Source organism: Arachis ipaensis, chromosome B02, assembly GCF_000816755.2.
Source record: "Arachis ipaensis cultivar K30076 chromosome B02, Araip1.1, whole genome shotgun sequence".
NCBI lineage: Eukaryota > Viridiplantae > Streptophyta > Magnoliopsida > Fabales > Fabaceae > Arachis > Arachis ipaensis.
The window spans coordinates 97,292,496-97,309,716 of record NC_029786.2 but is presented as its reverse complement, the minus strand read 5'-3'; the positions used below and the strand labels follow the sequence as shown (position 1 = coordinate 97,309,716).

General features: G+C 35.3%; 1 protein-coding gene and 1 long non-coding RNA gene across 2 annotated transcripts in view; both read left to right on the top strand.

Moving 5' to 3' along the window:
• Nucleotides 1-1,910, top strand: part of LOC107627759 (protein FAR1-RELATED SEQUENCE 5-like) — a 4,336-nt gene extending 2,426 nt beyond the window's left edge. The window contains exon 2 of the mRNA XM_016330583.1: nt 924-1,910. Within this exon, the coding sequence (XP_016186069.1) occupies nt 924-1,910 (987 nt within the window). The remainder of the gene's footprint in view (nt 1-923) is intronic.
• LOC107628509 lies at nt 7,624-9,092 on the top strand. Its single transcript, XR_001617819.2, has 2 exons — nt 7,624-7,830; nt 8,824-9,092. It is a non-coding gene; the product is annotated as an uncharacterized LOC107628509 (long non-coding RNA).

Sequence of the window (17,221 nt, the reverse complement as noted above, 5' to 3'; positions counted from 1 at the left end):
GTCGCCTGTGTGAGTCCCCGAAAAACGCCAGTAGACAATACACCCACACAACACCAATACTCTCCTTCAACCTCTGCAACTTTTGATTTGGCAGTTATTTGGATTTTTTGCATAGACTGAATTAAAGTATACAAGAGTTATGTTGTCATGTCTATGATGTTGATACTAAGCTGTGAATTCCGTTATTATGTTTAATTTCACTGCACCCAACGTGTTTGATGTAATGCTTTAATGGTATCTCTGGTTGATTTTATAATTTCTAGCCTTTACAAACTTAGTAACTTGAGTGCATGTGAATAAGTTCTGGGTTAATTAAATATAATATAGTGAATCTTTAATTTGGATTATCATCATGGAAATAAGTTCTGGGCTAATACTATGCTAACAAATGACATGATAGTTGTGTTAAATTAAAGTGTTGGGACAGAGTGTGTTACGAGAACGATAATAATGAGTATACTCTGATTAAACTTGACTGAGACTTGCGTGATGTGTGGGAGCCAAACTAAAGATTGTTCTTGTTATGAACGGGGCTATTTATTTGTTGGGTAAAATGTTTTAGAAGATTGTATTTAATAGCTTCATTTTGAGCTTTTCCTCAGTTGGGTATGTGTTAAAAGAAAACTAGTAGAAAAAATAGAAAATAATGTAGCATAAAATTATGAATAATTATTTATTAATCTTGTTATATTAGAATTCTTTCATGAAGTACATGATGTTGTGCTAAAGTTGCACACAGCTAAAGACACATTGAACTATTTGTTGGAGAGAACATTTGAGATGGCGGAATGAAGGAAAGAGAATTACTTAAAAATTATTACGTTTGAGGAGACCAATTAATATATAGTTTGAATAGTTGTAAGTGGAAGTTGTTATTAGTATAGTTTTGATGTAGATGTTAATTGTATATTAGTTACTTGTAGATGGAGGTGTCTTTAAGTGATGGGAATGGTGAGCTCCTGGGTACCGACAACGAGGCTGATGTGGAATCGAACCCAAAGGACATGTGTGGTCAGCATGTGGCAGACGAGGATTTGGGTGAATATGAAAATGTCGCTAGATTAGATGTGGAAGACATAAAGCGGATGCATTGGGATAGTGTTGATGCCGCTTATGAGTTTTACAGGAGGCTGGGAATGTGTCATGGATTCGGCGTCAGGAAGGGTGATTCAGGCAAAGACTGTAGCGGAAATTTGATTAGATATAGATTTTTTTGTAACAAGAAAGGGTTAAAGGATGGGAGACACAACGACCAAGTTGATAGACGGAGGGCACACAAACCTGAGACACGGACCAATTGTGAGGCTAAGCTCTCCATATACTTTGATAAAACTGAGCGTTGTTGGAAGGTGCGGAAAGTCGTGACAGAACATAATCACGACTTGACGCCCGCATCGATGGTCCATCTGATTGCCAACCATCGTGAAATGACCGATGCAACAAAGGCTCAGATTGATGGGTTGCGTGCTAGTGGCATTGCCACATCGAAGATTGTTGGATACATGGCTGGAATGGCTGGTGGGTACTCGTTGTTGGGTTTCTTGAAGAAGGACGTGTACAACTACACCGACAGAACCCGGTGCGCTAACATATCGAATGGCGATGCAAATGCAGCTGTTGTTTATTTGGAGGGAAAGGCTGGTTCGAATCCCATGTCAGTTGCTAGATATAGTGTAACAAAAGAAGAAACGCTGACAAATTTAATTTGGGCCGATGGAGCTAGAAGAGTTGATTATCAACATTTTGGAGATGTGCTGGCCTTCGACTCGACATATAAGAAAAACAAGTACAAAAAACCTCTTGTGATTTTTTCAGGGTCTAACAACCACAAGCAAACCACGATTTTTGGGTTTGGTCTATTATTTGATGAGTGTCAGTTCTTACAAGTGGATGTTAGAAAATCTGCTTGAGGTGATGTGCAAGAAGAAACCGTCTGTGGTTGTGACTGACGGGGATAAGGCAATCATAAAGGCGGTCCGATCTGTTCTTCTTGATTTGACACACCGACGTCGTGTAAATTCCCGGATGTCTGCCCTTCCTCACGGCGTAAAAACGGAAACACCCATTGGATACCATAGTGCAACTAAAACCGAGTTTGTTCTTCTACTGTCTTCAACACGATGTCCCTTATATAGGAGGAGAGGGTCACCCCTGATTACTGCATGATTCCTACTAGGCGGGCCCATGTATCTTTCTATTCGAAACTCACTTTTAAATATGCACACGAGGAGAGCCAAAGAAAAAACTTAAAAACAGTAATTGATAACATTCTCCTCATACAGTCCGCCAAAAATATCCCTGCTCCGATAAGCCTACGGGACTGAAAATAATAACTATTTTTTAGTAACCCTTGACCAACTACTTAGCCACCCGTTAGTATCTGTTGTTTTCAGAAGGCATTAACCTAAATCCTAAACCTCTAATCTACGCTGTGCATCAGTACGTGCACATGACTTTCGCAACTTTCCATCATTTACACTAAAAAAAGTATGTATCGGACAACAAGTAAGCGAATACCCAAGTAACATGAAGCGACGCAGATGTGACGGGAGGAGTAGGTGCTATATCAGTAACATACGCACGCTAAGCACGTAACCTTTACTTCTTATAACTTACCTAACCATTTAGCACCTTAGTGATATAATTAAAGATACTGAGAAATTAACTCTACAAATAAGTACATATTATTCTCCAAATAAAATAAAATAATATATCACACATGTAAAATAGGTTCTTTATAATTACCCAGTATTGATACAAAAAAGATGACCGTAAAACTAAAAAATATAGTGCTTAACTTTTTTATTGACATATAAAAAATAATAATGTTGACTACAAGTATTTCACATATTATACGTTACTTGATTTTTTCTATAGTTGTTTTATACTGTAAATTATTAATTCAATATAAATATAATTAATTATTATAATTATCAATAAGTTACTTCAAATTTAATTATTTAATTAATTTTATTTTCTTTATAAACAATTTCTTTTATAATAACTACCATGTGGTAAGTTATTATTGAAAGGAGAAAGTCTCTTTTTAGAGGGACTCACTCGTGCCTCTCTCCTTTTGGATAGTGTGCTGGGACTCTTATCTATTCTTCCTCAATAGTTGGTCCCTGCATATGTCAGAAAGAAAATTTCAACTATTGGCCCCCTGGAAGTGCCTTGAGTCTTTTACTCATTATCATTAACGTAAATTATAAAGTAAATGTGGGAGAAAAAAAAAGATAATTAACACACTCTGTATCATTTCATATTTTATTTCGATAATTATCCTATTTCGTAAACCATTCTTCTGAAAATCGAACCGAATCGGTCGATTCAACTGGATTAATCGGGAACCGATCACTTAACCTGTTCGGTCAGGCTTAAAAACCGTCTGACAAAAAAATGGTTATAGAATTGGTCGAACCGATGGTTAACCGGTGAATCGAAAGAACCGACCGGTTTTTTGGAGGATTTTCGGTTTGAAAACAAACCCTCCAAAACGGTGCCGTTTTATTTATGAAAAAAAAAAGCAAAAAAACAAAACGGCTAACCTGGAGTGCAACCCTAGTCCATTTCATTGTTACTCCCTGACCCGTAAACCCATCTCCTCTCCTCTCTTCTCTGAACGTGAACGAAATCAACGAACCATAGAGCGATCGCAGCCCCCAATCGGCGCAGTCACCGCAGCCCACATCCACCGCAGCGACAGTTTTGACCAACGCAGCCCCACAGCCCCCACTGCGTCGTTGTGTTCGCCGAGCTCGCCTTCTTTCTGTTAGCCGGTGTCGCATTGTCTGTGTTCGCCGTTGCTCGCCCTCCTCCTCGCCGACTTCGTCTTCTCTTGTATTAACCGGTAAGCCTTGATTAGCCATCTCCTCTGCGTCTGCTTGCTGGTTTAGTGTTTAGGCGTTTAACACTTGATTTGATAATACTTGTTAGTAATTGATTTGCTGATTAACTGCATTTTCAAAGGTTATTCTTTGCTGGTTAAGTAATTGTTTGCTGAGATTATTGATTTGTCATTTATTTGTTATTTCTGATTTTCTGTTCATGATTTTTTCCTGAGGTTATTGTTTGTTGAGGAACCTGCGCCTCTCGATGGAACTTGGGTGTTGTTGTAGATCTGAGCTGAATTTTATTCAACTATGCTTTTTTTCTGAAACTGAATTGTTGTACCACTCACTCATTAATATTGTGTCGATTGATCAGATCTAAGTCTGATGGATCAAGCAGCCATGTGGGACTTACTTATTGAGGAACTCTGCATCCATCATGTGAGATGACCCCCACTTCTTTCCTAATTAGCTACACATGCAGAACATCAAATATTTCTGGCCTCTAGTGACATCACAAGGGAATGCACATTCCATATGATTATACAAAAGTCAGAATTTACATTCAAAGAAAATTTATTTGAGAAGAACTCTGAGGACTAATAAGGAGGATCAAACTAAACAAACTTATGAATACTCCGAAATTTTTCTTTTATTTTTTTACCTCTCTAATCTTTCTTTCTTGAGTGGAAAAAGAGGTGGCAAAGCCCTACTTTTGACCTGGGTGTAGATTGAAACATTAATTATTGGTCTAATTCTAATAGTAGTTGATCTTGTTCTCTCTAACCCTTTCTTAATCCTCTTTACATGATGCTCCTTATGATTATTATTATTATTATTGTTCCTGATGATCCTTCACATGCGTTTCAAATTATTCAACATGTTTGTTAATGCATATTTAGTTATGAATAGTTGCAGCTCAAGTGAACTATGCTTCTCGTTGAGTAATAAAACTTTGATTTTGATTGATATGATCGTTGCATGTTGTTGTGTAAATGAAAGCAATTTGGGTCATGCCTTGGGGATATGGTTGTTTTTTTGCTATGAACATTGATGATTGAAGTTGTTTGTGAACTTTTAATATTAAATTATGGATAATTTATGATGTAAAATTGTAAAATTTTGAATTTTATTAAGGTAGAAATTATTGAATTTATATATTCAAAATTATATATAGATTTTTTAATAATTTTATTTAATATTTAATTAAACCGGTTGAACTCCGGTCGAACCACGGTTGAACTCCGGTCGAACCAGTGAACTATTGAACCAATAATCTCACCGGTTTATTGATCGGTACGGTTCTCACAACCTTAATGTAAACTATAAATTCCAAAATGTAACTTACAAAACCTACTAACTCTAAAACATAACTCCTAAATCGTACACCGTCAAAGTTTAACCATGTTTGTCTAACTCTCTATCATAAACCCTTTCTCATCAACCCTAAACTCCAACCGTATCTCTAGTTGGTTTACTAATTTATAGCTTTTGAAAAGTAAGTAACTTGAGTGCATGCGAAGGTAGAATAATTCGATCTTAGTAATCAGGATAATGTAGCTGCACAAATAGCATTTTTGCGAAAAACGTATTAGCATGATGATTCCACTTGCATCAGTTTCTACTGATAAAGTTCAACTGTCATCTTAATAATATAAATTATTAATTAAGTATACACATAATTAGTGTTTATAATTATTAATAAATTACTTGAAACTTAATTATTTCACATAAGAATTTCAATTCCATTATTTTTTCCTACTAAGGCCCATTAGTTTTGTTAGGGTAATGTAACCTCCATATATTTTGCGGAGCCCATAATTATATCCATGGGGTTTTTGTCACTTCCCACAACCCACCAAAAATCCAACTTTCAAGGCCCAGCGGACCAATAACACAACTCCACCAAAAACCAAATATTACATTCCAAAAAAATTTACTTTTGCAAACTTAATTAATTAGCCTTTCTTAATGATTATCTAGACATTGTTGGGTTTTTTGGGCTCCCTTCCTATGTGGAGAAAAAGTCCAAATACTAGTATCCAAGTTCATGAATAGTTGAAGTGGCTGAGGTGAGTTAGGGTTGAGTGAGAGAGGTCATTCTTGAAAGGTGAACACCAAACACTAGAGAGAAAAGAAGAGAGAAAGTTATTTTCGCACATACACAAAGCTGTCTCTGTAAATTGGTCGCTGCAGATTTGTTAACCGTTGGATCAAGCTCAAATTTGGACAGTGTATTCTACACATCTGGTTCTTCGATTTCACCGTTCGGATCTTCGATTCGATGTCTATAGCTGGAGATATTGGCCACACACAGTAGCTCTATTTTTGTGGTATTTTCATCTTCTTGTTCTTGTTTTGAAAGCTTTGAAGCTTGGGTTGTTTGGCTTGTTGTATGCACGTTTTGTGCAGTAATTTGTGACTCTCTTGTACCCTATTTTTTTTATCATAGTGAAGCTATATCCTGGTCTTGGTGACACGTGGTTTTTACTTCTCTCATTGAGGAGGTTTTCCACGTTAAAAATCTTGGTGTGTTAGCTTGTTTCTAATTTCTGGTTTATGTGATTTTTCCGCTGCTATTGGGTATTATTGTGCTAGTGTTAATACTTGTTATGAGTGGATATTGTTGCTCCTCTAATTCTTGCAAGTAGGAAATTGTGTGTTTTATTCCTATCAATTGGTATCAGAGCTTAGTTTTGGGTATTTGGTTATAACTTGCTTGAAAGATGGAGGCAAATAATTCTACTAGGATGATAAGTTTGAATGGCACTAATTACCATCTATGGAAGAGAAAAATGAAAGATTTGTTGTTTGTCAAAAATCTACATTTACCTGTATTTTCTACACAAAAACCAGAATCTAAAACAGATGAAGAATGGGAGTTTGAACACCAACAAGTTTGTGGTTTTATTAGGCAATGGATGGATGATAATGTTTATAATCACATTGCTAATGAGACTCATGCTAGGACTTTGTGGAATCAAATTGAATCCTTGTATGCTTCCAAGTCTGGCAATAATAAATTGTACTTGTTGAATATGTTGATGAATTTGAGATACAATGAGGGGTCACATGTAAGAATCGCAACTAATCAACCGGTTAATTAAGTGATTAATTGCCCAAATTAGATTCCAAAAAGTTAGAGAGAGAATTTGGGGATTTAAAGGTGATTTTTGGACTCAGTGAGTCTTTCTGAGTCAGAAAATGTGCTTTCTACGAAAAATCGTGAAAAATCACGAACTGGCAGTTGAACCGGTTCAAGTCTGTCTGATACCGCACGAGAAAAGTGAAAACCGTCAAAAAACCTTAGAAATGGAAAACCGGGCTTTAATTTTAAAGATTTGGCCCGAAGTTAGGCCAAACGGGCTAAAAACGCTAACGGGTTGGACCGGGCCTAAGTTGGGCCCAAGCCCAACATATAAATACACTTAAATGAACCCATTTCAGCCACTTTCACCCTCATAACCTAAACACAACAGCAGCTGAAGTGAGGAGAGAGGTGAGAGCTTTTCACCATTGTTACTTTTCACTTCAAACTTCCCAAGCTCATATCTTGAGCTACGGAGCTCCATCGCCGCACCGTTTGCGGCTATGCGTTCCTTGTGAAGAGCTCTACAAAACCCATCCAAGAAACCCTCAAGGTAATCACGAAATCTTCCCAGTTTCTCTCTTCAAAATTTCGGGTTTTATTAGAGTTTTGGGTTAAATGGGTTTTTGTGATTTTGGATGTTTAGGTTTGCTCTAATCCTTGCTTAGCTTTGAATTTGTGTTATAAAATCTGTTGGAAAAGGTAAAAGCTCTTAAACCCTTGTGAGATTATGCTTATGTTGAACCCTAGGTTGATTTGTGGTGATTTATATGTATATAGTTTGATTATTGTGGCTTTGGGAGCTTTTGGAACTTATTTGTGCCTGTTGGAGTGGATTTGAAAGCTTGGATTGTGGTTGGAAGCTTGTTGGTGCTCATTTTGAGTTTGGGTGCATAAAGGGAATCGGCCAAGGTATGGTTTTGGTTTCCTCTATGTAGTATATAATATTCATGGACACTTAGGCTAGTTGACCCTAAGATAGGATTGAATGTTGTTGGTATATGAATGATTATGTGTAAATTGATGTTAATTGTTGGTATCCTTGGAATATTGTGATTAAGGATGATTATGGAGAATTGTTGGTGTTAATGAGTATTGATGATTAGTGTTGTTGATGAGGTTGTTGGTATTTAATGATTGATGATGAATAATGATGTTTTTGGAATTTAATGATTATACAGGTTGATGAGGGATGTATGATTTATTGTTGTTGATGAGGATTTGTTGGGAATTTCATTACTTCTGATATGTGCGGGTGCACACGTCCTGTTTCTCAAAAATTTATTTGTTTTCAACTATTTTGCCTTTTCAACAAGGTTGTAAGCTTCTATAACAGCATTTTAAGACGTTTGGGCCTAGTTTTGAGTATTAGAACATGGGATATAAATTAAGGGCTCTAGTACATGATTTTAAGGTAAATTAGAAAACGGAGGCCTAGGTTTCTGGTGTGCTGAGAATGGTTTGACGTTAGGTGAAGGATGATTGGTATATAAGATGAGGAATGATAGACTTTTGGTTTTTGGAAACTGAGTTATAAAGGGACAGTGGTTGAGATGAGTCGGGGGCTCGGATTGAAGTGATGGATCTATGTATGCTGAAAATACTTTTGAAAACCATTAAAATAATATTTTTACATGATATTTTGAGACGCCATGCGCCTGGCAGGGACGGTGGTTAATCTCGCTTACGTTGAGATGTGAGGTCTGAGGCAAGAATATCCCGCTCGCATCCCTTCGAATCTATAGGGCGAGCAGGCGCCGGTACCTGGACAGTGATCCGGGCACTATATCTCGGGGGTTTTCATATGAGAAATCCGAAGGGCGACGTCTCCATGGAGATGTGTCGGGTTGGCAGTTGAACCGACAATGTGATATCACAGCCAGTAGGGCTTGTTGTGTTTTTCAGATGCAGGTCGCAACCCACCTCGGTGAGTTGCTTTGGTTGGTGACAGGAGCGGAGAATCTTGGATCATTTTGGAGTTCTTTTTTGTTTATTTTGTTTATACATCTCTCCTTTTGTATTTTGTTTTGCCTAGAGGCATGTATTTGAGAGAACAAAACTTGTATAAGCTGTTTTCACTGTATGGTTTTGTATATCAGTATATGGCTAGCCGGCTTAAACTCCGCGAGTCGTGACTAGTTCCCTATGATATTATATACTTATCTTTTGTTATATCTTCTCTGTTTCTTATGCCTTAAGCTAGTAGCTCCGTTAGTACGTTTGTGCTTCGAAATTCTGTTTTTGAGCTATATCTTTCATCGGGCTTCTAGATTATACTATTCTTTCTATATATATTATGTATGAGTTTAGAACTGTCGTAATCTCTGATTGACCTTGGCTTTACGATGCGAGGTAAGGCTTAGGCTAATTAGGGTGTTACATCACAAGTATTAGATCACTTGAATGAATTTCAAGGGGTTCTGGATCAGTTGTCAAGCATGAGAATCAAGTTTGAAGATGAGGTTCAAGGATTGTGGTTGCTGAATACTCTTCCAGATTCTTGGGAGACTTTTCGTATTTCTCTTACTAATTCTGCTCCGAATGGTAAAGTGAGCATGCAACTTGTTAAATGTGGCATTTTAAATGAAGAGATGAGAAGGAAGACGCAAAATTCTTCGTCACACTCTGAAATGTTAGTCACTGAAACCAGGGGGAGAAATCAGAATAGAGTTCAAAAGGGTAGAGGTAAAAGCAGGAGCGAATCCAAGGGAAGATACAGGAATGTTGAGTGTCACTACTGTCACAAAATGGGTCACGTTCAAAAATATTGCTATCTTTGGAAAAAGGAAAACAAAGGTAAGCAAGAAAAGAAGGATGATAGTGGTAATGATCGTGTATCTTCTATTTCAGATGATCTTCTTACTGTTGATATTGCTGATTATGAGTACAAGGTCAATCTTGTTTCTGATGATGAGTTCAGCTGGGTAATTGATAGTGGCGCCTCAATACATGTTACACCGAAGAAGGAGTTCTTCATTTCTTATACTCCAAGTAATTTTGGAGTACTTAAGATGGGTAATGATGGCTTGGCCAAGGTTATTGGTGTAGGAGATATTTGTCTTGAGACCAATATGGGAATGAAGCTACTACTTAAAGATGTTAGACACACTCCAGATGTTCGCTTGAATTTGGTTTCAGTTAAAAGGCTTGATAATGAAGGCTTTGTAAACACTTTCGGCTTTGGACAATGGAAGCTTACTAAAGGCAACTTAGTGGTGGCTCGAGAAAAAGGTACTTCAAGTTTGTATGTGATGCATGCCATAATTGCAAAAGGTAGTGTGAATGCGATTGAAAGTAAAGAAGTTTGTAGCTTGTGGCACAGAAGACTTGGTCATATTAGTGAAAAAGGACTTAGCTATTTGGCTCGAAAGGATGCTCTTTCAGGTTTGAAGAATGCAGAGTTGCAGAAATGTTCGCATTGCATGGCTGGCAAACAAAGAATATTATCCTTCAAGAAGCATCAACCTTCAAGAAAATCAAACTTCTTGGAATTGGTGCACTCCAATATTTGTGGTCCTTTGAAGGTACGGTCTTTTAGTGGAGCTATTTACTTTATTACTTTTATTGATGATCATTCAAGAAAGCTTTGGACTTATGCTTTGAAAATAAAGAACCAAGCTTTGGAAAAGTTCAAACAATTCCAAGCTTTGGTTGAGAGGCAAACAGGTAGAAAGCTTAAATGTATTCGCACTGATAATGGTGGTGAGTATTGTGGACCATTTGATGTGTATTGCAAGCAGCAAGGCATTAGGCATGAAAAGACACCTCCTAAAACACCTCAGTTGAATGGTTTGGCAGAAAGGATGAATAGAACGTTGATTGAAAGAGTTAGGTGTATGCTTACTGAAGCTAAGCTACCTAAAGTCTTTTGGGGTGAAGCGCTACTTACAGTGGCTCATGTGATTAATCTGAGTCCTACAATTGCTTTGGACAATGATGTTCCGGATCATGTTTGGTCGGGCAAAGATGTCTCGTATGGTCACTTGAGAGTCTTTGGATGCAAAGCATTTGTTCATGTTCCAAAGGATGAGAGGTCCAAGTTGGATGTGAAGACAAGGCAGTGCATTTTTATTGGATATGGTCAAGATGAGTTTGGCTACAGGCTTTATGATCCAGTTGAAAAGAAACTTGTAAGAAGCCGTGATGTAGAGTTTGTTGACCAGACCATTGAAGACATTGATAAGGCAGAGAAGAGTCAATCACAAAAGAGTAGTGACTTGACTGATGTAGATCCAGTTCAGCTGCCTCCTTTGTCAGAACTAGCAGAGAATCAAGATCAGGAGCATATGCAGCAAAATGAGCCTTTGGTTCCTGATGACCAGGAGATGAGAGATCCAATTGATGCTCCAGTTGATGATGATGCTAATAATCAACCTGAGCTACCTGAAGATCCACCAGGTTTCCATCCTAGGAGGTCTACTAGAGAGCGACGACCTTCAATGAGGTATCCTTCTAGTGAGTATGTAACATTTACTGATGGATATGTGACCTTGACTGATGGGGGAGAACCTGAATGCTATGCGGAAGCTATAGAAGGTGACGACAATAAGAAATAGTTTGATGCAATGCAAGATGAAATGAAATCCTTGTATGATAATCAAACATTTGAGATTGTGAAGTTGCCAAAAGGGAAGAAAGCTTTGCAGAACAGGTGGGTTTATAGGTTGAAGCATGAAGAAAATTCTCAGTGTCCGAGGTACAAGGCTAGATTGGTGGTCAAGGGCTACAGGCAGAAAAAGGGAGTTGACTATAATGAAATTTTTTCACCGGTTGTGAGAAGATCTTCTATTAGGAATAAAAGTAATTGTATTTCCACTCTTTCTTTAAGATGGAATCCCTTTTCTAAAAAAGGAGTTTAACCTCTTATCACAGACACTTTGTCATAAAAAAAATGATAAAAATAATCTCATTATTTCTTTAGGGTAACCAATAAATCTCATTTATTGGACCTAATATCAATTCTATTGTTGTGCAATCTCTTAACACATATAAGATATCTCCAAATTCTAATTCTCTTGAGTTTCAGCTTATGCCTTTTCCATATCTCATATGGGTAAAAATTGATTTAGTGAAAAATTTGTCAATTTAACAACATTTCTAAAATGTAGTCCAAATATTTAACAAACAGTGATCCTCAGCTAAATCGAATTTCATGTTTCTTTAAATATGATGGAGTACATAGAGTATTAGTATTTATGCATGGAGAGAATCTCATTCTCTATTCAATAGAATATCAATTAGATAATTAGAGATTTTACTTGAAACTCTTATAATAAAAATACTCAATATATTTATTATTGGTCAAACCAACCCTTAAGAGCAATTTTGATACGCATCCTCAATACTCATATTGAGCTTTTCCAAAAAGACCACAAACATTAATCATATTAAGGCCAATTATAAATTATTTGTAACAAAATAAATCTCTAAAAATGCTTGTAAGAACAATTCTCGCTAAAGCCATTTGGCTAATGGCATTCCAACTTCTAAAGTTGTTTAATTCAAAATATATTATCCAATACTCCCACTAGTTTAAATAAAATCTTTAATAGTCGTACTATCTTACTTTGGGCACCATACATCTTCTCAAGATGTTCAATAATAAATAGTGGATATATGCTTTTGAAATTAGAATTCATGGTTGTCAAAATAACCCATATTATAGTAAAATAATATTTCAAATACTTCACAAGTACTGACTATTCCATCACCAATTTTATTGGACAATATTATTTTAATAGAATTATCAACTCCATGATAACCCTTTCATACTCGAGAACAATTCTCAAATATCAGTATATTACTTTTAAATATGCCATACAAAAGATGGACATATTTAAAAAGTTTAAAATATGAAAGTAAATCAAGAAATCTATATTTCTGCCAAAATTATTTAGAATCGTGAATGAGTACCTTGATTGTCAAGTTGTTATTCATACCTATTCCAAATAAATATGATTAAATTGTATCACATACAATTATAATCCTAAATAATTATCTGGTTGTCAGACAATTATTTAACTGAATTATATTTTATACCCCTAGGTTGTCTAGGTTCAAGTATAAAATTAATTCCCCTTATACATCATCATATGTATAAATAAATTCTATCTTTGAGTACAAGTCTCCTGGTTGTCAGGTTGCTCCTTGTAAACAAGAGATAAATTTATTTTTGACAATATCCTAACTTTTAGGACTTATCTCTATTGTTAGAGAATTTCTACCAGTATTCTTGGATTAAATTTTATACTCCCAGGTTGTCTAAGAAAAAATATAAAATTTAATCCTTAATACATCAAATGTATACACTGATTATTATCTTGAAATAAAACTCCTGGTTGTCAGGCCGCTCTTTATAATCAAGAACATTAGAAAACTAATTTCTAAAATTATAGTGGGAAACTCTATTACTGTGTTCATCTTGAGAATATCCTATTGACAAATATACGGTAATTATAACCATTAGGAATTCTCAAAGTGAGTCAGTTCAATGGTCATATCTCTATATGCACCATCTATATATATAATTTAATAAATGAGATCTATTAATCTTCATCCAATGAAGACCATTATATATATATTGATCTTTTCGGATTATTAATGTCCTTTTTAATAATCCTATGACCAAGAACAATTTAGACTAAATTATAAAAGATTTATCCCTCAATATTATGATCACTGTCACAATGATAAATCTCTAAATTTAATCAAGGACCTTATTATATTAACATTTTAATATAATAACAATAACGGATTATTTGACACGTGATTGATTGGATTGTGGTCATACTACTTATTCCCAACAAGGACTGTTTTGAGTTTGGCTGCAAGTCTTGATTTAGAGATAGAGTAGATGGATGTGAAAACTGCTTTCCTTCATGGTGATCTTAAGGATGAAATTTACATGGAACAATCTGAAGGTTTCATGGTAAAAGGCAAAGAAGATCATGTTTGCAAACTGAAGAAGAGCTTGTATGGTTTGAAGCAAGCTCCAAGACAATGGTACAAGAAGTTTGAGTCTGTTATGGTAGAACAAGGCTACAAGAAGACTACTTCTGATCATTGTGTATTTGATAAACAGTTTGCTAGTAATGATTTTATTATCCTTTTGATATATGTTGATGACATACTTATTGTTGGTCAGAATGCTTCTAGGATTGATATGTTGAAGAAGTAACTTGCAATGTCATTTGCAATGAAGGACCTTGGGCCAGCAAAGGAGATTCTTGGTATAAGAATCGAGCGTGATAGAAAGGAGAAGAAACTTTGGTTGTCACAGGAGAAATACATAGAGACAATGTTGCACAGGTTTCAAATGGAGAAAGCAAAGGCCATTAGTACTCCTCTTGCTACACACTTCAAATTGAGTTGCAAGAAAAGTCCATCAAGTGATGAATAGAAGAAAGACATGGAAAAAGTTCCATATGCATCAGCCGTGGGTAGTTTAATGTATACTATGGTGTGCGCAAGACCGGATATAGCTCATGCTGTTGGTTGTGTTAGCCGTTTTGTTTCAAACCCGGGAAGAGAGCATTGGAATGATGTAAAATGGATAATGAGATATCTTCGTGGTACTTCTAACATGAAGTTGTGTTATGGAAGTGATAAGCCTATTTTAGTTGGTTACACTGACTCAGACATGGCAGGAGATATTGATTCTAGAAGGTCCATTTCAGACTTCTTGATCAACTTTGCAGGTGGAGCTGTGTCTTGGCAATCAAGATTACAAAAATGTGTTGCTTTGTCTACTACCGAGGCCGAGTTTATTGCCATTACCGAAGCGTGCAAGGAGATGCTTTGGATGAAGAAATTCTTGAAGGAACTCGGGTCTAGTTAAGAGAGGTATGTGTTGTTTTGTGATAGTCAAAGTGCTATACATCTTGGTAAAAATTCTACTTTTCATTCTCGGTCCAAACATATTGATGTGAGGTATCATGGATACGTGATGTTTTGGATGCTGAGTTGTTGAAACTTGAAAAGGTTCATACTGATGAGAATGGTTCTGATATGATGACCAAGGCATTACCAAGATGGAAGTTTGAAGTTTGTTGCTTAATCGCCGAATTGGCGGTTACGTCCACATAGTCGTGAAGGAGAGATTTGTTGGGTTTTTTAGGCTCCCTTCCTATGTGGAGAAAAAGTCTAAATGCTAGTATCCAAGCCTATGAATAGTTGAAGTGGCTGAGGTGAGTTAGGGTTGAGTGAGAGAGGTCATTCTTGAAAGGTGAACACCAAACACTAGAGAGAAAAGAAGAGAGAAAGTTATTTTCGCACATACACAAAGCTGTCTCTGTAAATTGGTCGTTGCAGATTCGTTAACCGTTGGATCGAGCTCAAATTTGGATAGTGTATTCTACACATCTGGTTCTTCGATTTCACCATTCGGATCTTCGATTAAATGTCTATAGCTGGAGATATTATCCACGCACAATAGCTCTGTTTTTGTGGTATTTTCATCTTCTTGTTCTTGTTTTGAAAGCTTTGAAGCTTGGGTTGTTTGGCTTGTTGTATGCACGTTTTGTGCAGTAATTTGTGACTCTCTTGTACCCTATTTTTCATCATAGTGAATCTATATCTTGGTCTTGGTGACTCGTGGTTTTTACTTCTCTCATTGAGGAGGTTTTCCACGTTAAAAATCTTGGTGTGTTAGCTTGTTTCTAATTTCTGGTTTATGTGATTTTTCCGCTGCTATTGGGTATTATTGTGCTGGTGTTAATACTTGTTATGAGTGGATATTGTTACTCCTCTAATTCTTGCAAGTAGGGAATTGTGTGTTTTATTCCTATCAGACATCTATCAAGTTGAGACAATTTCTGAAAAGCAACACCCCCAGTGCTACAGTTGCCAGCACCAAATGCAACGGTTCAGCCAAGCCATCATTCTTGAGGGACACGTGTTTTCCTTCATCTTTTGACACATAAACTTCAACATGTGTTGAGAAATTTTTCTTCAGCATCACAGATTTTCCTTTTCATATTGAGCAGAATTTTGAGTGATTATTATACACATTTTTTTTTATAGATTTAATTACTCTTTTTATAGTTTTATGAAATTTTTAATTAGGTCCCTATTGATAGTAATTAGTTTAATTGTATAGGGACTTAACTAAAAAAAAATTGGTGCAGAGACCCAAATAAAAGAAAAAAAATATAGGGATCCAATTAAAAAAAATTGGTGTAAAGACTCAATTAAAAAAAAATATATAGAAACCTAATTAAAAATTTCGCAAAACTATAAGAACTAACAGAATAATTAAATTTTTTTCATATATATATATATATATATATATGATCTCTTCTTGTGGATCTTGACAAAAATTGGGAAATTACTATTCTTTCACCTACGATTTTTGTATTAAAGTGTCAAAATTATGCTTGATTATAGATTTTAAGAGAAATGATAAATTATTTATATTAATAAAAGGAAGGAATGTGGAAAGAAAAAATCCTAGGTGCGGTGACTGAAAAAATTATTCATTAATTTGATCCAAAAAAGATATAGATTGATAGTAACAAATTTAAATAATTAACATAATAAACTTATTGGTTCCATGCTTTTAAACATCTTTAAATCTGCAAGAGTGATTGAGTTGACATATATAAAATATAATAAAATTGGTGAATAATTGTTGTGAATAGTGAATACGGTCTAAAGTATACTCATCACATTTTTTCAATCACATTGGCAATTGGTGTAATCTTTAAATTAAATATATATGCAAGATTGGTAACTAAAAAAAAAAAAGAATTAGTTTATCTTTTCAATAGTTGAAGTTCGTTTAATCAAAATAATTTAACATGACAAATTCTTATTCATATCATCTTAAACCATTTTCAAATAATCTCTCTCTAAATTTGTTGAAGAAAATATAAATAGAAAATGATAAAAAAATTAAATATTGTAGTTTTAAAACACAAAAAAAAAATATTTTTTTTAAAGAAATATTCGTTTCTACACTTAATTGCCGATGGATTAATTAATGAAACTACTCTTCTAAAATACAATAATAAAACATGTTGAATTTCTTATTAGGTAATAATAAAAAAAAATTACACACTTGAATTATAGAAATGATTGAAGGAACTTGTAATGGCTGAGATGATTCACTGACTATATACAAGTAATAATTATGTTCTCACATTACATATATATATCACGCTTACCTATCTCAATACTTACAAAAATGTTGTATAACAATGTATTTATATATTTTTTAAAAGAATTCATCTCATCTTTACATCTTTTGGAAGTGTCTCTCAATCAAAAGATGCACATTGGTTTCAAAAAGATATATTTTTATTAA